Source organism: Sceloporus undulatus, chromosome 3, assembly GCF_019175285.1.
Source record: "Sceloporus undulatus isolate JIND9_A2432 ecotype Alabama chromosome 3, SceUnd_v1.1, whole genome shotgun sequence".
Classification (NCBI taxonomy): domain Eukaryota; kingdom Metazoa; phylum Chordata; class Lepidosauria; order Squamata; family Phrynosomatidae; genus Sceloporus; species Sceloporus undulatus.
Genome location: NC_056524.1, coordinates 70,415,084 through 70,439,877, shown reverse-complemented (window position 1 = coordinate 70,439,877; position 24,794 = coordinate 70,415,084). Strand labels below are relative to the sequence as shown.

Here is a 24,794-nt window from a genome sequence, read left to right as displayed (position 1 = left end):
ATGTACTCTGGATAATTAGCTTGTCAGTAGCTCTAAGGTACATTGTGTTTTTTTCAGCGTCTCTTCCACCCCAGCAAACCATGCTTATAATAGGAGACAGGACATATTACCTTACCAGCAAGGTGTCCCTTGTTGCACTGAGACCAAAGATTGGACACTCCAAAGATTGGACACTGTATTATGGATTGTAAATTGGCCACAACTATAATGGAAATATTAGAATCATAAAATATATCATCATACAATGTATCTGCACCAGTGAGGAGGAAAGAAACATGATGTCTAATGGTTCAGTACTTGGTAATTCACTACATGGGGGTGGTAACCTGCATCAGTCAGTAAACCTCAATGCAGGGTATTCCAAATTAACCACTCACTGCTTCATGCCAAAATTTAGGTCAGGAATATATTCACCTGTATATGCCCCAACTGCAGATGCTCTCGCCTTTTTCTCTCCCTACTTGTAATAGTGATCTCCACCTCACTTTCACTCATGCCTGATGTTTCCTCCTCCCTTCTATATCCACCACAGGAGGGGTCCAGTCTAGCTTGGCACCTTCTCTGCCCACTCCCATCTCCAGCACGTAGTGCTGCAGCAAGTGGATGATGGAATCCAAGTAAATATCTCACTTCTCCAGGGAAAGATTTACCAAATTGCCTTTAGACAAGTGAGCTAAGTCCTCACAAATTTCCAGGTAGGAGACTGGTTCACCACCAGTCCAAGTGAGATTACATATGATGTTCTGGTTAATGTGGCAGTGTGTAGCATTGATTGGTGTATCACTACAAGCCCTCCACCAAACACGTCTTGAGAGCAACTTTGTTCACATCATAGAGGTTCACCATCATTGTGCCCATGATCTGTAGTGTAGGCATCTTAACCAGGTCATACTGACCAGGTGAATGAGAATAATGTTGGGTGGGGGTTTATCGTTTGTAAACTGTATGATCCACATGAGGCATGCCCCCACAGCATGCCATAGGAACCCCAACCAGCTGATCCCCACCAGGTCATGGCCTCTGCCTGAGTAGACCTCAGGACATTTACCCCAGAAAATGAGGTTATGTCTGACGATCTGCAATGTTTGGGGGTATTTGCTCAGAGAAAATACAAAGAATGGCCACTAGTGTAACACCTGAATGACCACAGATCCCATTTTCAAACAATAAGGTATGAAAACAGTATTCAGAAGCGCTTTGTGAATATTATATACTAAACCTCATGTTGTGTAATGCATAGTATTCCAAACATTAGTTTAGATAGTATGGGACACACAAAGAGCAATGCCTTAAAACTCTTTGAAGAGAAAGCCAGGAAGGGGCTGTTTACAAGGATCAGAAATCAGTGATGATCTATATGTTCACAAGTTTAAGAGGCTGAATTCTCCTAGAGTTTGTCCAGCATCCAGAATTCCCCAACCAGCATAGAGGGGATTATGTGAGTTGGAATAAAAAAAAAATCAAACCTGTCACAGCTCTGAAGTCTCCTGTCACTGAACTACTTCAGAACATTGGTAGGATACTATCTTTTCAGAGAGCAGTTATTAAACCACTTTATTACCACTTTAAATGCATCCTGAAGAATGCTGTGATTTGTAAGGCACTAGAAGTCTCTGGCAGAGAATTCAAAAAACTTTATGAAAGTACAGATCCCAGGATTCCATAGAATGCAGCCATGCTAGTTAAAGTGGTTTCAAAGTTCTACAATTGTGTAGTGTGAAAGACACCAATGTTACCAAATGCTATCATAACTGAGCGATATACACAAAAAACTAATAGGCCAGGTTAGAATCTGATGTGATTTTCATTTAACTGTATGGGTTTTTACAACAGCATTCTGAAATGTTATATGTCCACAGGACAGTGTCACACACTTTTTGCTTTTGAATATATATATGAATGAGGTGAAAGAGGGCATTAAAGACAATCCTTATTTTATTTTCAGATCTATCCCCCCCAAAAGCAAGTTAAGATGGATGATGCTAAATTGCTATTATAAATGTTTATTTATTTATTATTTATTTATTTACGGTATTTATACCCCGCCCTTCAGACCTAACGGCTCTCAGAGTGGCTTACAATTATTATTATATTTAATTAGATGATTCCCTGCCCTCAGGCTTACAATTTAAAAAGACACGACACAAAAGGAGAAGGGAATGGTGGTGGGGAAGGGGATCAGGTCCAGCAGTTCTTCTCTCCCTCTGAGGCCTGGACCAAGGCAGATGGACTGGAGGGAGGGCTCTTCTTCTTAGCTCAGGCCAGGTCCAATGGAGCTGGGCCTGCATCTCTCCCTCCATGGCCAGATATTTATATACATAATATAAAATATATACATATTTATCTCTCCCTCCCTCCATGGCCGGATATTTATATACATAATATAAAATATTAGTTAGTGTTTAGCATAGAATACAAAATAAAATAAAAAGGTGTCTTTACTTGTGTGGAATGAATTGACAAAGTCCCAGTGCACCAGTAATGTACTTATAATAGGGTCTGGGCGAGGATGATTTTCCACAAAGACAACAATCATATCTTCATCATTGTTAACAATAGCCTTTTTTGCTTCATCTGTTTCCACTCAAACAAATTTATGGAACTTTTTCTTACAAACTCATACTAATTTAACTGTCACTCCTGGTGAACTTACTGTTTTTTAAGGGCCCTTCCAGTTACTTTTATTTATCTTTTTTGGCTACCATCTAAAGACTTGAGGTCCTGAGGCTTGAATCAACAACCTCATGGCATGGCTTGAGGGTGGTTCTAACTTACTTAGCCAATGGAGTTGCATTTGCTTAGGAATCACAGTTTTCCTCCAAGGCACAGGAGAGAAGAGAAGTAGTATCTACAGTTGGCACACTACAGGAAGCCTCTGAATTGGAGTATATATTAGAAAGCTCTTATTTAGCTCTTGACTTCACACAGAGTTATGTTCTTCTGCATGTTATTCTTTAGGCTACAGCAGCCAATTTCTCTACATTTTAAAGACTTCTGGAGTATATCCTTGCCAAGTCTCAATTTAGATATGTTGTCTGTGGTCTCAAACTGGGCATAAATTGGGATGACATAGGTTTGGTCACAGGGCTCCTATGGGTGAAGTGGGCAGTGACTTAATGGTGACTTTTTACTGGTGGAATGGTAGGATCCAGCTGAACCTGAGTTGGGATCAATCACTTCTGCATCTTAAAAGAAAAGATTGAGGGCCCGAAAAACCTTCAGGAGCTACTCTTCAGGAGATATGGAGGTCCAAACGACAGAGGGTGGAAGAAGACAGAGAGAAGATAAAAGAGACTGGCAAATATTTGGAAGCACTTTTCATTGTTGTCATAGCATTTGTACTTGACTGTCAACCCCCCCTCCCCTTCCTGAACAGACACACTTTTGCAAGCTCCATTTCAAGAGAACTGTAACAGTTTGATTGTCTTGGGCTTCTTTTGACTTGGACAAATTTGACTGGAGGGCTCCTGAAAGTGAAAGAACTAATAGGTTTAATTGTTTCTTTTTACCTTCTTCTTTACTTCTAGCGAACAGAAATATAGTCTTTGTGTTTCTACTAGACATAGCATTTAATGTGTTCTTTCACTGGCTATTCCCTGATGGTTCTTTTTGTGTGACTCTGCACATTTTCCTTTTTTCTTAAAAGTTTTACGAGAACCATATACAGTCCGTGTGGAGGACCAGAAAGCCATGAGAGGCAATGTAGCGGTCTTCAAGTGCATTATCCCCTCCTCTGTGGAGGCATACATCACTGTTGTCTCATGGGAGAAAGACACAGTTTCACTCGTCTCAGGTAGGTCCACCTCGGTCACTAGAGTGCTCCAGCAAGTACTTTTTCCTCTATATCTGATGCTTCTTTTGAACTGAAAGTAGCTATATGTTCTCCTCCCCCTCTGTGGTTGAACTATTCCATTGAAACATCTATATGGGTGTGGTGACATGAACTATTCAGAAGGATTTGGTGTATTTTTTCACAATTGGATTCTATTTGTTGTTATTATGAAATCTGCTTTCTTGTACACTTGTCAGGACACTGATTTCTACCAGAAGTTACATTAGTTTTGTTTTGCCTTAGGAAATTATCATACGGGAGGTTTACTGTGGGTTAAACGCCAGCAAAATGCTCCTGAAGCACAAAGGTGTAATAGCCGGATGCGCTTCTAATTTCTCATTGAAGGGTCCCCTTGCCTCTCCCATCCTCAAAGCCTTCACAGATCAGCCATTTCTTCAATAACAGGAACTTCGTCCATGTGATAATCTCCTTAGAATAAAAAATTTATATAATCCATTTAAAATTATTTCTTCATTTAGCTCAGTTAATTAAGGTGTTTCCCCTGCTCTTTGAAATCAGTTCTTGGGCTGCTTAATTATTATTATTATTATTAACCTTTATTTATGAAGCGCTGTAAATTTACACAGCACTGTACATACAATCTTTTTAGTTAGACGGTTCCTTGCCCTCGGGCTTACAATCTAAAAAGACATGCACAGAAGGAGAAGGGAGTGGTGGAGGGAAAGGGTAAGAGGTCCAGCAGTTCCTCTCTACCTCCGAGGCCTGGACCAAGGCAGATGGACTGGAGGGAGGGCTTGGCTTCATAATGGATGGTTAATCTTCTTCCAGGGAAAATACATACTCTCAAGTAGGATAATGCATATACAGTACATAGCAATACAGGAAATGGTTTGATAAACAGGCACCAAAAGAACATCAAATAGTAAGCGACAATTATGCAATGCCTGGGAAGGCTTCTGTGAACAGGATGGTTTTCAACTCCATTTTGAAGCTGGTTAAAGAAGTGATGGCTCTTGCTTGTGGGGGAAGAAGGTTCCAGGAGTGAGGGGCAGCAAGTGAAAAGGGGCGAATGTGGGATGGGGCAGAGGAAGTCCTGGGCTGAGACAGCAGACCTTGACTATCAGAACGGAGGGCCTGAGTGGAAAGGTGAGGAGAAAGAAGGTCTGATAAGTAAGGAGGGGCCAGTCCATGGAGGGTTTTAAATGTCGACAGCAGGAGCTTATACTAAATGCGGAAAGGGAGGGGGAGCCAGTGAAGGGATGCCAAGACAGGAGAGATGTGGTCAGAGTGGTGGGTGGAAGTGATAATGCGTGCAGCTGAATGCTGGACAGAGATTAAAGGACGGAGGTGAGAAAGAGGAAGCCCAGCCAGGAGGACGTTACAGTAATCAAGTCATGAGATCACTAGGGCATGGACCAGGATCTTGGCAGTAGAGGCAGAGAGATATGGTCGGATTTTGGCAATATTGTACAAAAAGAATCTACAAGCCTTGGCTTAATGTGATGAATATAGACAACCACAACCAAGTGATTATTTATCACAGTGCACATTTAACCACTTGATAAGTCAGTTGTCTAACCTACTTGGCGCATGTGCTTAGCAGCACGAGAATGGATTCTGTGTGATACAACAACAGTGGAAAGATGTGAATTGTCTTGCTTGCAGTTCTTTCCTTTTCATCTGGCATCTTCCTCTCAGCTTGGGGCATGTTGGATGAGTAAGATCTATGTGGTAAACCATGCTTGTGTTGTTGGAATATTGAGATAAAACACACACTGCCCAGTGATATTTAGGATATAGAAAAGCTGTTTATTAGTGTATGCATGAAGCACATCTTCCTGCAAAGTGGTTAGGAAGAATGGATCAAATGGAATTGCATGGAAGAGGTTGTTGTGAAATGATTCACTATGTCTCTATTTCACTTAATGCTCACTAGGTCTGGGATGTGAGGTTCTTAATGTTCTTCATTGGCTTCTGATAGTGATTTTTTTTAAAATAGAGTCTGCAACAATACTAAATGATAATTTAGTATTTATGTTGTCTGTGTTAACAAAAATGTTTCAAATGCTTCACAAGCATGATATTTAAGGCTCTTCAAGAAAATATGTTTGAAATAAAATCTCTTCTGTATACAAATGTATTTATTCATGCTACTGTCATATCATAAAAGGACTTATCTTACTTTTTTGTCTAAAATAACTGAAATGTGTGCTGTTTTTATAGTAAAATTACATTTCACAATATATTTACTATATTATGTGTTTACTGAAGTATATAAAATACTCCTTCTAAGAAAGAGTCAGCATTAAGAACATGCCACTTTCTACAATGGTAAAAAATGAATGTTTTTGTATAAATTGTAAAGTTTTGTGAAAGGTTTTAAACCCAGAGAAGGTATAATTGCTATTTGTATGTTGACAGACAGTGGTTGAATATTGCAGCAAAATCAAAATGTCGAACGTTTCACTCTGAATTATTGTTGTTCTTGTTCTGTGCTTTCAATTTTTTTTCCAGCTTCTGATGACTCTAAGCCAAAACTATTACAGAGTTTTCTTGGAAAGATTTGTTCAGAGGGGGTTTGCCTTTGCTTTCTTCTGAGGCTGAAAGAGTGTGATTCACCCAAGGTCATCCAGTGGGTCTCGATGGCTAAGTGGGAACTTGAACTCTAGTCTCTAGAGTCCTAGTCTAACACCCAAACACTACACCACACTGTTCCTCACTTTGAATTATATCCTCTTGCAAACTTTTCTTCTAATTGGTAAGGCAATGAATGGCTAGAAATTAAACTGATTATATGCGGTGATGGCTGGAGGCTCCCATGTGGTGTGATGTATTTGTATCTTCACTTGAAAAGGACCAAGAGCTGAACCTTATCCTCCAAACCTCAAACTCAACCAATGTCCTTCAAAGGACATATGACAGAATTTAAGAGAGATTTCTGCTGATGAAACTGTAAATTGCACCCCCATTGCAGCCACACACAACTCTGCATAGTAAAACCTTCTATAGTGGGCTGGGAAATCTATTGTCCCAAGTTTATGGGGGTGAGTAAGAGGGCTTCAAAAGGGAGGGAAGGGGGGGAGTTCTACTGCCAATGCAGTGCCACCACAATAATGGATTAAGGGCACAAAGAGAGCCTTCGTGGATCAGACCAAAGATCTAATCCAGTATCCTGTTTATCAAAGTGGGCAATCAGATACCTATGGGAAGGCTACACACAGAACATGAGGGAAATAACTGTCTCTCACAGTGGTTTGTTTGTTTATATTATTAAAATATTTTCATCCTACTCTATATCCTACAGTCTCAGGGTGATGTTAAATAAAATCTGTTTAAACAATAATACAAAACAATAGGAAATTATATAAATAGACTAAAAGCATTGTCTGAAAAGTTAAAACAAGACAATTAAAATCAGTTAAAACAATTTAAAACCCTGAGGCATGTGCATTTTTAGATGAAACCAATTAGGACCCAAAGGGTTTAATGATAATAATAAAAAGCTATATTTAGATTTAGCACCAGCATTATACCAGTGTTGGTGCCAATTGGGCTTCTAAGGAAAGGATATTCCATAACAAGGATACCACTGCAAAAAAGACCTTTCCTTCACTGTTACCCCACTGACAATAATAATAATAATAACTTTTATTTATATCCTGCCTCTACAAAGGGATTGAGGACAACAGACATGTTTGTATGAGCACTTGTTTCCCCGCTGAGTGATATTCAAAGATATAATAATAATAATAATAATAATAATAATAATAATAATAATAATAATTTATTTATGTTTCCCTGCCTCTCCCAGTGGATCGAGGTGGGGTTGCAGACTAAGTAAAATCACAAAGTATTCAAAATTCAATTAAAAACCGCTAAAAACAACAAAATATCAATGTCAGACAATAACAATAATATCACAAACAAGGCAGGGATCATACATAGACAAGAACATATCATTCATATCCAGGGGGTATTCATATCTGGGGGGGTATGCTCGACCAAAAAGCTCAGTTTTAACTGCTTTTCTAAATGTTTCTAACGAGGCTGTCAAACGGATCGCCTCAGGAAGACTGTTCCAAAGTCTTGGAGCCGTTGTTGAGAATGATCTTTGGAAAGTAATAGCGTATTTGGAGGTTGCTATTTCCAATAAGTTCTTGCCCGATGTTCTAAGAGTGCAGGGTGGATTGTATAGGGAGATGCGGTCCCATAAGTAATTCGGACCCAAGCCATGTAGGGCTTTATAGATAATAACCAACACCTTGTACTGTGCCCGGAAGTGGATTGGTGTAATATGGTCAAACCTTGATGAACCGGTGACCAATCTGGCTGTCATAATTTTGTACTAACTGAAGCTTCCGAGCTTGGTAAAAGGATTAGCCCCATGTAAAGCGCATTACAGAAATCTAGATGAGAGGTTACCAGAGCATGTATCACCGTTTCAAGGTCCCTATGTTGTCTCTCTATGTTGTCATCGTGATAGAATCTAAGGCTGTGGTCTAGACTGCCTGAATCCAAACTGTTCATTAAAAATTATTCCATTAGGGGTGATATTAAACATACCAATTGCATTTAAAAAATCAAGCTTTATAGTGTCATATGTTTGGTTTCTTTAATTATTTTCTTTCTCATTTTCATGGGGCCAAAATAAAATACTGTAGAGTGAGCAATAAATTAAAGTATGCAAGTTAATTCATGACTCTGCATTTAAAATTGCTATACCAGCCACTATGAGCATCTGACAAACTCCAGAAAGATGCAGGCTAATAATTTGTTCAGGCTATTTAAAATATTTCAGGTGGATAGGACAAAATCACAATACAAGATAGGCTCTCATAGTCTGCATGACTACTGACTAAGGTTCATTTCTGTTCAGTTATGTTGTTTCACCTCCACTCTCAGCCACAGGTTGCTAATACGTCATTTGGTATTTCATTTTTGTTTGTCTTAGCAAGACTGCTGGTAATGCACAGATAGGGGGTCAACAAAAATAAGAGAAAACAGAAAGTGTTCATTGATTCCTGCTTCATTATGAAATGAATAATTAACAAACAACTCACATTACTTTAAGTGGCTATCACTCCCTAGGGTGTGTTGTGGAATGTGGAAGCAATAACTGTAAAGGACGAATGGAGAAAGGAAGGGAGAAATGGTGGATGGATGAGAAAGGGCCTTGAGTCCCTGTACTGGGAGAAAGGCAGGGTGTATGATAAATAATAATAATAATAATAATAATAATAATAATAATAATATAATAATAATAATAATGGGCAGAGAAATCAAAACAGTCCAATTGAGGCAGTTAAAGAATCAAGGAGATAGTTTTGTTGTGCATTTGATGCTGTAAATGGAGGCTTCAGATTTTTCCTAAATAGCATTGTCAGATTTTGCAGTTCAGGACGGATCATGCACAAAATTCATACAAAGTCATTTTGTACAGAAAATGCTGATTCTTGTCCAGAAAATGTTTTCTATGCAAATCAGCAATACACAAATTTTGCCTAGTCCCCAATTGCAGCATTTTCTACACACAGAAACAATATTTTATGTGCAGGAATATTTTTTTGTGTGCAGAAAGTGCCCTTTCCTGTGAAAAACATTCAAGTATGAATTTTGCGCAGAATAAATCCTGAACTACGGCAATTCTCATCATTCCAGGAATCTTCTGGTCAGGGTTTCTCAACCCAGGAAAAGCATGTTCTTCAACAATTTCTCAGATATTTTTGAATATTTTCCATTCCTACATCCTATTACACAACTGTACATTTTGCTGTTAAAATCCAAATTGAATTAAGATTAAATTCATATGTAGATTTCCCGCTTCTTATATGTGATGAGATGTTGAAATAAACAAATAAAATAAAATAATAATAATGTAGTGACACTTCTGTTTTGCAGCCTGACATTTCTATTTTGAAAACTGTAAATTACAGCTGGGGAACACGTGGCCTTCCAGACAGCTGTGTTACTCCCCCCATACTTGTTATTCTAGCTGGAGCTGATGTGAGTTGCAGTTAAACATCCTCTGACATCTATATCTATAGCAGGGTGAAGGTTCCTTCTCCCTGCTGTAGACCATCGCAGTTTCATATTGTAGCCTTCCCAGTCACTCACTTCCTTCTTTTATTGCCTTCCAATTTACTTTCTGGTTGAAAAAAAAAATCTCCTTACGATTTGGAAACTTTAGGGGGGAGAAGAATAAAGCACAGAGACTTTTGTGTGGTTTTCCAGTATCTGAATGTCCTGAAGTGTTCTGGAGAAACTTTCTACACAGAGGTGTGCATTTTCTGCCATTCTGTTCAAACCCCCCCGCCCCCAACACTTTGGGACATTCAAATATGGAAAGACTACTGCACAGAAATAATGGTTTTCTCCCACAGCAAGGGAGAATTGCAATATTTGTCCTTGTATGTGAGGATGAAATAGTTAAAGATTTACACCCAAATTCAAATATATCGAGAATTGTTCAGTGGGGCAAAAAAAATATTTCATGCCTTCACTGGGGCACATTACTTTTCAGTGCACATAAGTTTAATATAGGAGGAAAGTAAGGAAAGTAAGCTAGTTCCTCAAAAAGTGGTGGGGGGAGAGTTTTCGGCCTCCCCAAGTACAATTCTGAGTTTAGACATTCTGGGGTGCATCAGATAAGATCCCTGAGATCCAAAGCAGACTGGTAGCTTGGAGCCGCTGCCATGGTCCCAAATGGGCTGCTGGCAAGGAGTCCTTCTGACGGCTTCAGTGGCTTCCAGCTGATCTGGGGCATGCATTGTCTGCGTGTCCTGTCCCAAGCAGCCAGAAGCCACTCTTTTTGGCCCCTGCATTTTGGGCCTTAATGAATACAGGGGACTTTAGAGCAAAACATAGAAATCTTATTGCAAAAGGTAAAGTCTCTGTGTTTTCTAAACCTTTAATTTGTTTCTCATTGTGAACAAGTAATAAGTAATGGTACCCATTACCAACGTTTACATTTTACTTTTATAATGGCTTTTTGAAGAAAAATGCTTTAAAATATATATTAAAAAATCCTGATATTTTTCCAGACTCTATTGTCTTCTTTAGCTGTGGTGCCCAGAATGGGATATAGTATACCAGTTGAGTTCTGACCAAAGCACAATAGGGTGACACTACCCTAGATTTGGACTTGTATTCCTGTTTATATAGTTGAGAATTATGTTGGCTTTTTTGGTCACCACATTACACTGCTAGTTCATGTTTAGCTTTCATGTACTGCTTTCAGGCCAGGAGTCATCCATCCCATATTTGTGCTTGTCATTTCCCCGCCTATATATAGTACTTATTCCTCCTGAAATTCATTGTAACATCATTGTTCCCCTCATTATCCCAGAAATTATCTTCCAAGATACTATGAACCAGTAATTCTCTCCATATCCCATAATGTTGTTTTCATGATTCTGTGAGTGCAGTTTTGAGAGGTGCGTGTGGAAAAAAAGGCTCACTAAATTCTGTAAGTGCAGGATTCATCATAGTCTTAGACCTGCCAGTATGACTAGAGTTACAAAATATTGTACTCTGTATTCTTGATGATGCCTCAGAGTCTCAGTCTGACCAGGAAGATGCCTGAAAAGTGCTGACAGACTTGATATAAGAAATAAAAATGATGTAGTAGCTCATTCATTTTAATGAAAGTATGCTTTACTGCTCAAAAGCCATTATGTGATAAAGCTTTAGTCCATGCATGTAGTTTAGCCCTGGATTTTGAAGTGGCTCAGAGTAGAAATGTTCACTGGGAATGATGTCTAACCTGTGTTTTTATTTTGATATGAGGAGAAGTTGACATTACGAATTAGCCTTGAAATTATTCCTGGGAGCCCCATGAAGCTGATTGAAAAGTCTAACAAGTTGGAACAGAAGAACATTACTGGAGACTAGTACTATATTGACATAAATGAAATATTGCAGAGGTTGCATAAGCCTTCCAAAGTCAACTAGTTATTGAAATGATTCACAATTATTTAAAATGCAATCAGGTATCAAAACAACTTATGAAAGAGCATACTCTTGACTTTTTTCATATTTTTTGTGAAGTTAAAAAAAAGACAACATACTGTAACCTAAATATCTAGGGAGAATTAAATAGCTCAACAATGGCTGGGTTACTCAGCCTTGGGACCAGTCTCTACGTTTACAGAGGTAAGATACAAAAGAATCGCAGAGGCAAATTCTTTAGGAATTGTATTTTATTAAAAGGGAATAACAAGCACTCTGAACACACACATTCTCACATGCACACAAGAACTAAGAAATAAAGGCATTATCATGAAACAGAATCTGGCTTTCTAATGGAAATACTATACTAAAAAGGCTGTTGCCTTTCTAATGGAAATACTATACTGAAAACCTCGAAAAACCCACAAAAACTATACTGTTGCTTCTCTTGAAGGTACTTCAGAGATAGTATATGGGAATCAGTTGCGCCCAAGGCCATGCTAGTTGGATAGCGAGAGAGGGGTCTAGCAGAGAATAAACTGGCAGAGTTTCTGCCTGAAAGCCAAGTTAGTCCAATGAACAAAAGAAGCTTGGGGCTCGAATAGAAGTTTGTATCCTGGGCCAAAGTCCAGAAACTCAATGGTCAAATGGTTTGAGTCTTTGATATGCATAAGTGCAACTTTGAAGTAGGATCTTCCGAGGTGTGAACGAAGGGTGTAAATGAATGAATTCCTGCATCCGATGGCTTGCAGGCGAGGCCAGACCATAGTGTTTACTCTGGTTGGAGCCATCCCATTGTTTATGGCCAATCCTGTCATCACCTCCTTTAGGTATGTCTGACACAAACATCATCTTTGCAATTCCTAAACTAGCTATGTAATGTCTCAATCTACACCTCATGGCATCCACCTTGGATCATAGAGGTATATTTTTACATTGATTCTAATATTAAGTGAAGAGGGATAAGAGAGGGCTGGTCACCCCATAACAACACAATGTACAAAATACAAAACTGGTTCAAGTAATAATTTTATTTTGTTTTCCACATAACCGCAAACTACATAACTATTTCATATAGGAGATGTAAAAAAACTAATGAAATATATTTGACAAGGCGTATTTATTTTAAAAATTAAATACATCAAAACATTTTTAGGAGGAACGAATTGTCTATGTGGATATAGTGACTGAAAAGAACACATTTTTTAATTGTCACAGAACAAACTGCAGTCCAGTTGGCTAATTTCAGAAATGCTTGTTAAAACTAAATTAATCCAAGTAGCTTTTGTTCTGCCATTTTCTTTTATTTTTCATCTGTTTACATATCTAATCTATGTACCCTTGAGTACAATGGGACCTACTCCCGTACCCTCCAACTGTCCCAATTTAGCAGGGACAGTCCCAGTTTATCCTCTGTTGCCCCATTTTCTCAACTAGTTTCTCTCTCTGCTACCATATGTTCTCTTTCTCTGTAATAGCTTTTGCCACCTTGAATATAGTGTGCTGTTGGTTGGCCACACATGTCCCAATTTTCATATGTGTAATGTTGGAGAGTATGGACTCCCAAGTAAGTGAATGTTATACTGCAGCCTAAATATGCCCATATCCTATTTTCAGGTTATATGAGAAATGATTTAGATAGAAAATCCTAGGCTGATTTCTTAATCTTTTTAATTATTATTCACTGAGATTTTTTGAAATCAACATAGCTAAAAAATGAGGCCTCTGTCTAGTTGCTATTCCCAACAGGAGTAGCTTCATTAAAGCATTGAAGCTCGTATAAATGTTGACCTGACATGTTACCAGGCAACTAAAACTTCACCTTCACCTTCGTTATCCAATGCTTATTTATATTTTGTCTTTCACGCAAAACTGGGATTTAAAGTAATTCATGACAAATAAATAAAAATAATTGTTTTTATTTATGTATTTAGTTCAATTTATAACTCTCTTTTCACTAAGCATTGGACCCAAAGTGACATACAATAATTTAAAATTATTGTTATAATGTTATAACATTATATAATTTTAAAACATCACTTTGAGAATCCACCATATTACAATCATACGTTGTATGGCAGTGGTTTTCTTGGTTGTTATCTGAACGCTTCTCCCCCCATACATGTACATGTACATACAGAAAAAGTAATTCAGTAATTCTGAATTTGGGGATACCTGTTCTCTGCTTCATTTCTGTCTTCTATGAAACCAAAGTGTATGCTTTTCTCAGATACTCAAACACTATTAATGTTGAATCAGTAGAAATGTTTACTGCAGGCTGGAGTGACCAACATGATGCCAGCATTTCAGCTGACAGTGTGATCCCTACAGACCTGTCAACAAAAGCAGGTCAACAGGACTGAGGAAAGGAGGGGGGAAATCAATAGTTCTTTGAATTAATCATGTGACTGCCAGAGAGAATTATGGGTTCATGAAATGAAATATTGTAGATATATTCAGCAATGGCACTTATTGTTTTTACTTTCTCTGTCTCTGTTCATGTTTGTCCAACATGCTTAATCTTGCTTTATTCCCTGATATTTTAGTGGAATCTACTTTGGCCTAAGTGTCTACCTAAAATTCAGCAAATGGCCAAATGCTTGCCAGGAGTGGGAAATCGATTGCCTTTAGGTAGAAATGTTGGAGTTCTTTTTGTGTGTATATTTGAATTTTTGGATGATAGTTATGAATTAATAGAAGAGGTCTGGGTTTATCTTGTTTTAACCTGAATAGATAATGGCATATTCTGTGCAGTGAATTGTGCTGAAAGAAAGGATGCTTCATTGCACAAGAGTTAAAAATTCATGGCTCTGCCGTTGATGTCTCAGGTGAGCTCCTGCCCTGGCATCTAATTGAGCACTTCTGCAGAAGTGCAGTGGGGTATGAGCTTTGACCCCTTCTGAGAAGACATGAGGGGGGGAATTCAACACCTGTGTATTTGTGGTGACCTAGCTTTTTTGTCTGACTGCTCTTCCATCAGCTGTACCTCACGGGTAGCTGTGTGCCATTGTCTTATTGTTTAGCGTGGAGAATTAAAATACAGGTTGTCCCATAAACATTTGTGGCAGTCAGAAATGGCAAGCATTTGAAGATTTAAAAGGAAACCTGAAACAAATAAATCTATGGCAAGAAATAACATTTTCCAGTGCATTTTTTCAGTTAATTTTCTGAGGACTCAAACACACAAAAATGTTTCTCAGGCAATGGAAGCACAGTCTATCCTTTCAGCAAATTAGATACTGACACTGTACCTGTTCTGAATCAAAAGATTTTTAAATGTACATACATAAAGAAGATAAGGGAATGAGTCTTGTTGCTGGCAGTGTGTTGGCAGGAAGGATGTGTGTGTGTGTGTATTTTTGTGTGAAATATTATTTTGCTCTATTAATGGAAGCTCAAGACAAGGAAATTTGTGCTGACAGGTACACCCTATTCTAAGGAAAAAAATGGTGTATGTGTTACCAAACCTTTTTAACCTCCCCCCTTCATAGACATGCAAGCCTCACACTCCAGCTTGCCTCCTCCAATATTTTATTTAAAATCTGAAATCTTGCAGGGAAAGGCCAAGATAAAAGTAAAGCATAAATCTACAAAAACATTTCAAAGCTTTTGTAGATTTAGAGGAAAAGTTACATCAATCACCAAAAATATTGACATTAATTATTGTACAGTTCAAAGATAGAGAGAATATGAAGACTGTTAGGTGTTGTAGAATGATGCAGTAAGCCATGTACTAAGTGAGTAGTTGCTGCTTTTTTAAAAATGGATTATTATTATTATTATTATTATTATTATTATTAACCTTTATTTGTAAAGCGCTGTAAATTTACACAGTGCTGTACATACAATCCTTTCAGCAAATTAGATACTGACACTGTACCTGTTCACCCCAACACACACACATGCTTCTCCCAAATCCTGAGATGTCTTCTTGGATGGGGGTGGGGATTCCTCCTTGTTGAGAATGACTGCTTAAAATGGTACGTCATTGCTCCAGGGGTGCTTTTTGTTATTTTCTCCTTTATGCATCATTCCTACCCTTCAAAACTATCATGTGAACACTGATATGCTATAGAAGGTAAGCCCACATTCTCTTCGGCTGTAAAACTGGAAAGCTAGCATGAAAAGCTGGTCTCCAGATGCCACCTTAAAAAGTAGTTTCAAAGTTCTTACTTTTTCACTCTTTTTAATGAGTGTCCCTAGTTAAGCAGCCACAGCTTTAGGAAAGAGAAAACTGACAATACTGTTGTAAAACCAAAACCTTTGTAAATGCTTAGAAGATTAATGCTCCTTTGTGTGCATCCTAGAAGCTGCCTACTGGTGTGTGTGAGAGAGATTACATTGCATTCTCACTTCCCCCTGAACAAATACACATTGTATATTTTTCAAATGTCGAAAATTGTCATGTACAACAAAAAGAAGGTCACTTTTAGCTCTTCACCATGGGATAAAATCTGACTGTGTTCCAGTTGGGGAATGGCCTATTCTTGATGTCTGCTTTCACTGTGAATTCAAATTTATTTTCCTCTTTTATCTGTGGGCTTTTTAAAACAAATAGATAGTGATGTGCTACTTCTGGAAGGTCAGGGCTACCCAGTTCAGGGATTGTGTGATTCAGTAGAAAAAACAGAGCAGACTCGTATCATTTTTCCCAGATAATACAGTAAATGATGTATGTGTTTCTGTGTTTACTGTCTTAATCTATTTTTCTTCCCAAATGTGGTTGCAACATTGCTGACAAGCTTTGGAAAATATATTTGGATTTAGGAAATATATCTGCAAATTAAGTTATGAATGACAAAGAGGTAGACAAATATTCCCAAAGCTGGGGAAGGAATCAGGTTTGGGAATGCTGCTTTACATGGTGATCTCTGTAGGACAACCCACTGAGTAGATGTGTACACAGAAAGAACGTGCCACCATTACTTCTTCAGACCATAACTCCCAGAATCCTCAAGTCAGCATGGAGATTGAGTGTGCTGACTAGGGGACTATGGGAACCTTAGTCTAAAAGTAAAGAGCTTTGCATATGGCTCAGGTCCAGGCTATTTGGCAGATCATATCTCCCTCTATGAGCTGGCCTGGGTCCTGAGATCCTCAAGAGAGGCCCTTGTCTCAGTCCCACCCCCATCACAAGTATGTTGGTAGGGACGCAAGAGAGGGCTTTCTTGGTGGCTGCCCCTGGAGTGTAGAATTCCTTTCTCACAGAGGCCAGAATGACCCCTTCCATGGTGCAAAGCAGACTGGCATCTTGGAGTGGCCTTTGGCTGCTGCAGCCCCAGTTGGCCCCAATTGGCATGGGATTGCAGCAACCAGATGGCCTGTTCTGAAAGCAGGCTGCCTTTGAGATCCTGAGTCTAGCCGCTGGCAGGAGTCATTTTTTGCAGCTCCTTTTTTTGCTAGCTTTTCTGGGTTGGTGCTGGCCTGGTGCACTCTCCACCCTGCTTCCATATATTTTTGAGGTGTGTGTCATCTGCATGCACCGCCCCAATGTGGCCTGAAGGCGGTGCTTTTTGCCTGTCTACTTTGGACCTTTGTTTTCCTTTCACCAGCAGGTTAAAACCTTCTTATGCAAGCAGATTTTTAAAATAAAATGTTTTTAAAGGACCAGCTTGGGGTGTTGTATCATTTTAAATGTTTAAACAATTTTAACCTTTTAACTGTATTTTATTCTTTTAATAAGCAATGTGTTTTAATATTGTAACAATTTAATTCTGTTTTAATTCACCACTTTTCTGTTTTTTAATTGTATTGCTCTTTTAATGTTGTGAGCTGCTCTAGGTTCCAGTTCTGGAAAAAGAGTGGGCTACAAATAAATATAATAATAACAAAACAGCAGCAACAACAACAATAATATGTTAACTGCATCATCTGATTAAAAGTAAAGGCAAAAGTAAAGTAAAACCCACAAAGTCATAGTTCCTTTTCAAGAGAGAGTGTAATTATTAACTCTAAAGCAGTAGTTCCCAACCTCTGGATTGGGACCCCTTTGGGGCTCAAACGATCTTTTCACAGGGGTTGCCTAAGACCATCAGAAAACACATATTTTCATATAGCAATGAAAATAATTTTATGGCTGAGGGTCACCACAACATGAGGAACTATATTAAAGGGTCATGGCATTAGGAAGGTTGAGAACCACTGCTCTAAAGAGATTTTGGGCAGACCTCTGACAAAAAGAAAATGAAGATAATTGAGGTCTGTTTTACTGCCCACATGCTGGTTATTGGCTTGTGGTAATCAATATCTGGAGTTCCATGCAATTCTTTAGAGACATTTTAGATATATAATGACATTAAACACCTTTCTTTCAAACCCTAATGACAATTTTACATGTACATTTGATTAGAGTTTAATGAAGGCCATTAAATGCAGGGGAAGCAAATCAGAATTAACATGCTTTATCCACACTGATGCAGCTCTCCTTAGAATAATAACTGGACCAAATCAGGATGAACTGTTGTTCTTTGACCATTAACAATCTCTTTTTTCTCAAAGTCATGATGTCAAAAGAATACAATGCCTTATGGGCCAATTAATGGGTAGTGAGGTACTTTTTCAGGTGTGTGTGCTAGCTTGTCAAAACTGAAATTGAGGAAAGATTGCTTTTATTAAAAAATACCCGTGAATACTAGAGGGATAAATGGGAAAACATACAAATAAGTGATTTGTAGCCACATCTGTACTGCAGCCAATAAAATGCATATTTCCCAACTGTCCTCTGTTGCATTTTTTCAGCTACTTTGAAAACATCCCAGGTTCTCTCTCCTCCTTACACTTTTCCCCTTTGTCCTTGATTTATTTCAGTAGCTGCAAACTAAGTTCAAAGTGCAAAAGTAGTTCACACACAGTTAACGCAGTATTGGGGAGAAAAGAATGGAGGCATCTTTTCCTTTCAAGTCAGTTCAGGCAAAAACAACTGCTGCAACCTCTGCTAGCTTGTGTGTTCTTCCTCAATAAGTTTTGCCAGCTTGATTACACTCTGATGTTACTTTGCCACATATGTCCTAAATTTCTTCTATGAAATGTTGGAAGATATGAAATGAAGAAGCAGCCTTTTCAGATGAGGGGAGGAGAACAGCAATTGCTTTCCTCCCTTGTTTTGCTTCCCCTTGAAAATAAAGTCACTTTCTTGTTTCTCTTGCTGTTGCATGCAGCTGCAGCCAAAATAGAGCTCGACATTGTCTGAGTCACCTCTTTTCCCTTCCCCAACAATAAATGCCTGGTGCATGACCCCTCTGGGCTTGAGAGCCACCTGGTTGGGAAAGAAAGGCACAGAATTGTGAATGTGGAGCTTTGTGGAGCATTCATTCTACATGCAGTGAGCCATATCTCAGCCAGTGTTTTTAAATATCTTTATGTCCCCATTAAAAGGAATAAGAGAAGGGGGGGGGGGGCGGAAAAGCATCTTTAAGACTGCTTTTTATTTATTTTTTGCATGAGCTTTCATGAATATAAACCCACCTATTTGGAGATAGTACAGAATGATTTTATCACCAGTTTGTGATACAGTTCCCTTAGAGCTGGGAAAACCTAACTATGTGGATTGTTGTTGTTCTGTACCTTCAAGCCATTTCTGGTGACACTAAGATCATGGAGTTTTCTTAGCATGTTTCTTCAGAGAGTGTTTACTATTGCCATCCTCTGAGTCTGAAAGAGTGTAACTAGCCCAAGGTTACCCAGTGAGTTTCAGTGTCTGAGGGGGGATTCGAACCCTAGTCTCCAGATTCATGGTCCAGTGGTCAACCCCTTACACCACATTTTACAAGTCTTAGAATCTCTTGACAGCATGGGCTATTATTCTAGGTTCTAGGATACAATATGATTTTTAAAGCTTTGCCCACTCTTCCAAACCCATTTTTACAAAGTCTGTGCTAATATGTGTTAATCCTCCTAGGCTTTCTGTATTTCATATTGGCTACACATAATTCCTTCTACATCACTGTAAATGGTACTCTCTGAGGCCATGTACTATTTAAAAATGTCTCATCTAACACCTAATGCAACTGTTGGTGCTGCTAAATAAATAAAACAAGTACCTGGTGGTTAGATTTTACCAGATGCATAACTGTAATTTTATAATTTTGGAGCCCAGGATAGTATAATTCCACTGCTCAGAGAGCCCAGCCACAAAGGAAACCTGTTTCATCGGATACAGAAGATTTGTTGCAGATGGGATGTTGCTGTTGACATTACTTCCCTTTTCATTCTATTCGTATAAAAACGATGACTTCTGATAATGTCAGGAACACAGTTTAAAAAGTTGTAGTTGTAGTTGTGCACCTTCACACAACTGAACTTATGGTAACCTTAAGGCAGAGGTTTTCTGAGGACTGAAAGTGTGTGATTTGCCTACAGTAATCCAGTGGGTTTTTATGGCCAAGTGGGAATTTGAACCAACCTGGCTCTCTATGCTAAAAAGCACAGGTAACATAAATAGAAGATAGGAAGCATAGAGTTGTGTAAAAGAAAAAGGGAAGTACTTTTAGAATAAAACAAATAGTTTGAGGAATTTGCAAAACAGAACTGCACCAATCTTAAATGGAGAAGAAATCTAAGACATCATTCCATGCAATCCAAAACTATATTTTATACTTCAGGATTTCTCATTAGTGTTCTGGCTTGAAGCTAGTACCCATGCACGCATTAACAGTTGGGCTACCCTTTGCTATTCCTGCCTGTTCAAATTGAACAATGTATTTTACTAAATAGGCTCCTATTAAAGATGTAAATAGCGTTGAGTTTATTTAAGAGGAATAGCTTGAACAAATGGTGCAGATAAACTGCTACATAGAAATCATTTAAGCTTCAGTAGTTTTGTTTCAGAGGAAATAAGAAATTCTGCAGTAATGTACTGTAGATGTTAACAGATACAAAACAAATGGATGATTATATAAATGAACCTGTAGCAGTCTCTACCCCACTCCCAACCCCATCCTAACTGACCAGCCAGTGGGAAAAAGCAGTATCATCTATGAAAGAATCCAGTTTAAGCCACTTAGTTTGCATTGATGCATCAGATAAGGTATTAGATGGAAGATTAAGAGAGAGCTTGAAAGTCAGCCACAATATATGTGATTTGTAAAGGACGTAACTCCACAAAAGTGATTATAGAAATTAATGTAAACATGGGTGCTAGGGTGTCTGCAATTTAAGTGAGTTTGCATGTGCTGATAAATACCTTTCTTGCCTTTTAAGTTTTTGTCAGTTCCTTATAGAAGTGTGGAAAGTACTTTGTTAAATAAGTAGCAAGAATATAATGTCATGTAAACGAGAGTGGTTTAAGAAGCTGAACAAAAATGGAATTGGTCCTTTTTTTGTCACCATTATATACATTATAAAGCATGTCAAAATAGACTATGACTCTCCCTTTTCCAGAAAAGATGCTGCTGTGGAATTAGACAAGTCCTCCCACCCCTGTGTAAAAAGTAGATTTAGGCCTGTCTACACAGGCCATGTAAACTGGCCCTCTTCTGTTCTCTCATCAGGGAGACTGGATGAAGCAGGGCCCAATTCCCTAGTCTCATACAAAAAGTCCAGGCCATTCAGCACCAAACCCAGCAGATTTTAAAAAGTCCCCAGTTTCTCTGGATCATCCCGGAAGCTCTGGAGCCTTCTTTTCTGATGCCAACCAGCTGTTTGCATAGGTGTCCTGTTACCTGGCATGGCTGGTGCTGGCCACTCTGCTCTGAGGTGGGAAGGAGGCTCTGAGCCCTACGATTGAGGCTGGATACCTTGTATGACCTCAGAACTGAGCAATTCACCACTGTAGCAGCTGTTCCAGGTGGCACAGTGGGACACCCATGTGAACTGCTGCCCTGTGTCAGAAGAGAAGACTAAGGTAACAAGGGGAACTCATGACAGCCCAGGACATTCTGGGCTGCCTTGGCTAATCTGGACAGTGTAGACAGGACCTTAGTTTGAGCTGACATTTGAAGTAGATGGTTCCAACACTGGATTTAAAGATTTTTCCCATCACACATCCATATTGGAATGGATTCCAGACAGTTTGGAGTGAACAGATGTAGAAGATCTAGAAATGAAATGAATCTAGATCAGCCCCCCCAAAGGTCTCTGTGGATCACTGTAAAACAATGTGTATAGTACACACCCTCTGCATCCTGCTTGAAAACAAACAAACAAAAAACAAACAAACATATGACTTTCTTATGTCCCACCACAGTCTTGCTGAATTTTAGTGTCATGTCAGCAAATCTGTGATGTCTGTAAGGTATGGGTGCAGACTCTCATATCTTTATCTTTGCTTTAGAACAGATTTAGGATATTATTGCACCCGCTTTTATTCCCATGCTAGTTAGTTGTTTTAACTAACTATGGCTAGAAAAAAACTATAATTCCTTGAGTTTGCATGCAACAGAAAATTTAGGAGATTATTGCATTGGCTTTTATTCCCACACTAGGCGTGGGGATATAAATGCACAGGGACAGATTCTATCACACAGTTCCATCTCTGGGCAGTACTCATCCCATACCTGATCAGGGCTTCTCCCAGACCTTTTAAAGAATCAGAAAATCCCATTCTTTAAAGGTCTGAGAGAAGCTCAGATCAGGTAGGGGATAAATACTGCCTGGGGATGGAGCTGTGCGATAGAATCCATGACTGCATTTACATCCCATACCTAACATGGGAATAAAGACCGATGCAATAGTCTTCTAAATTTTCTGTTGCATGCAAACTCAGGGAATTAGCCATAGTTAAAACAACCTGGTAACGGTTATCTGAACTGGGCCTGTCTCTTGCTTGCTCTCTCATCTGTCTTGCACAGAAATGCTGTTTTGCTCGTAAAGCCCAGAAAGACTGCTCATACACACAGAAGGACTGAAACTTTTCTTGGGGTAGCTGTTGTATGCCTTCAAGTTGTTTCCAACTTATGGCAACCTTAAATGGGGGTTTCTTGACAAAATTTCTTCAGAGGGGGTTTGTCTTTGCCTTCCTCTGAGGCTGAGAGTGTATGACTCACCCAGTGAGTTTCCATGGCTGAGCAGGAATCTGAAACCTGGTCTCCAGAGTCATTGTCCAATGCTCAACAATTGAACAATGCTGGTGCTTGAGGTGGGCTTTAGATTATTCCTGCAACTGGTTTAAAAATATATGCAAAAAAGATTAGTTTTAAGGATATGGAGAATAGTTAGCTGACATTTACCTTTTATCTTCTCCTGGAAGGTTATGTTTGTTTGTTTTCAAAAACGAAGAAGAAGAAGCAATGGTTGTGGTTGTCTTTGCCTCTATGCAGAATACTGCTCATAACAATCTGGCATGTTTAAGGCACTTTTACATTTGTAAGCTTCTTCAAATTCTTATTAAAGAGATGTAGGTGTAGAAGGTAATGCTGAGCTGAGCATTTAATGATTTTCTACCATCTGGCATTAGCAGTGATAAAATAAGCTCTACTGCTATATATTTTGAAATGAATGTTGACATATAATTTCTTACCCCTTTTTTGCATATTTTCCAGTCTGTCTTGCTTCTTGCTAAATTTTGTTGTATTTCTCAGCTTCTGAGGATAGGGATGGGAATGGGCGATAGTGAGGACACCTAATCTGCTTTACAGTATGATGGACAGTGAAGTTACACCAGGATTAAGGGAAGGAGATGTGACAGAAATAGTTTACAGGAAGCCATAAAGTAATGTGTGGGATAGGGTGAGTCCTGACTAGTTAGATGAGTTGTCCAACATTATTTGAAAAATTGTAATTACATCACAGTATCTGACATACCCATTTTGTATCACTGATAAAGGAACAAGACAATGAACAAGGATCACCATATCTGTTTTATTTTAGCACTGCAAAATTAAAGTAGATCTTAATATGTGGCACTCAACACAGTTTTCTTATTTTGTTTACACCTTTCACCTAACATACTTTATTGGCAGACTAACTGCCTTGTTTAGCACCAAAAAAACACCCATTCCACTGGCAAACAGCATTGCTAGGTTTTCAAAATAGCAATAATGGGCAGCCAAAATTCATGATGCACATGGATGACAATCAGGAAACAACTATTAACAAGTATTTCTGTTCTGTTCAGACAACAAATCAAAGTACAATTTCAATTATCTTAGTCATGCATTTCTTTTTAAAACTAACACAATGTCCACCTTCATACACTACATGATGCACACAATTCTTCAGTTATGACTGGCCCGCACACCAAAATACAAGCTATAGGGACCATCTTATTCAATCTATGCAAAAGGAAGAGTGTGGCAACCCTCAAATAGAGGGATAACCCTTATAAAAAGGGATGTCTGCCAGTCCTTTAGGGACTAGTTTTTTGGTCCTCAAATAAGGGACATACTTTATAATAATGGACACCTGGCAACTCAACTTACAAGTCAGATGAACACCCAGTGACTTTATTTATAATTTATTGTAGCAAAACTTGTGTAAATATACCCTCTTTCTGCTGCAGAAATACAGAAAGGGGATTTATATTTACAGTGAACCTTGTTTTCTGTACCTATGATCCATTGTTATAGTTTAATTTTGATAGTTTAAATGCAGTCATCTGCATTTATGCCATTACAAAGAATCATAGAATCATAGAACTGGAAGAAGCCACAAGGGCCATCCAGTCCAACTCCCTGGCATGCAGGAACTCAAAGCATCCCTGACATGTAGATATTAAAATTTAAATAATAAGAGAACCATAACTTTTAACCCTGTATGTGCATGAAATGGAATGTAAGAGACTTCTTGGCAAAGCCTACGTATTAAAAGTTCATAAATCCATTCCTATTAGTGTAAGGAGTAGTAGTTTAATATTCTACAACATCCAAATCATTAAAACGTGGTCATATTTCCCCAAGGATTCTGTATCAGACATGTATGAAACATGTGACTTTTCAGAATTTCTTTTTAAATTTTGTTGTATTAAACTATTTATATCCTGCCCTGTAATAAAAGTTCTCAGGGCAATATATTGAGGAAATCAATTTTAAACAAAGGAGAAAACTTTAAATTTAAACAAATGAGAAACAGTGTAAATGGTCTTAAAACATATTAGACAATCTAAACCTTAAAATAATGA

General features: G+C 38.5%; 2 protein-coding genes across 2 annotated transcripts in view; both read left to right on the top strand.

Moving 5' to 3' along the window:
* The window catches only part of HMGN1 (high mobility group nucleosome binding domain 1), a 1,114,480-nt gene that overhangs the window by 260,227 nt on the left and 829,459 nt on the right, over positions 1 to 24,794 (top strand). The window lies entirely within an intron of this gene.
* DSCAM (DS cell adhesion molecule) overlaps positions 1 to 24,794 on the top strand; it is a 494,765-nt gene that overhangs the window by 87,135 nt on the left and 382,836 nt on the right. Inside the window, exon 3 of the mRNA XM_042456815.1 lies at positions 3,647 to 3,793. Within this exon, the coding sequence (XP_042312749.1) occupies positions 3,647 to 3,793 (147 nt within the window). The remainder of the gene's footprint in view (positions 1 to 3,646; positions 3,794 to 24,794) is intronic.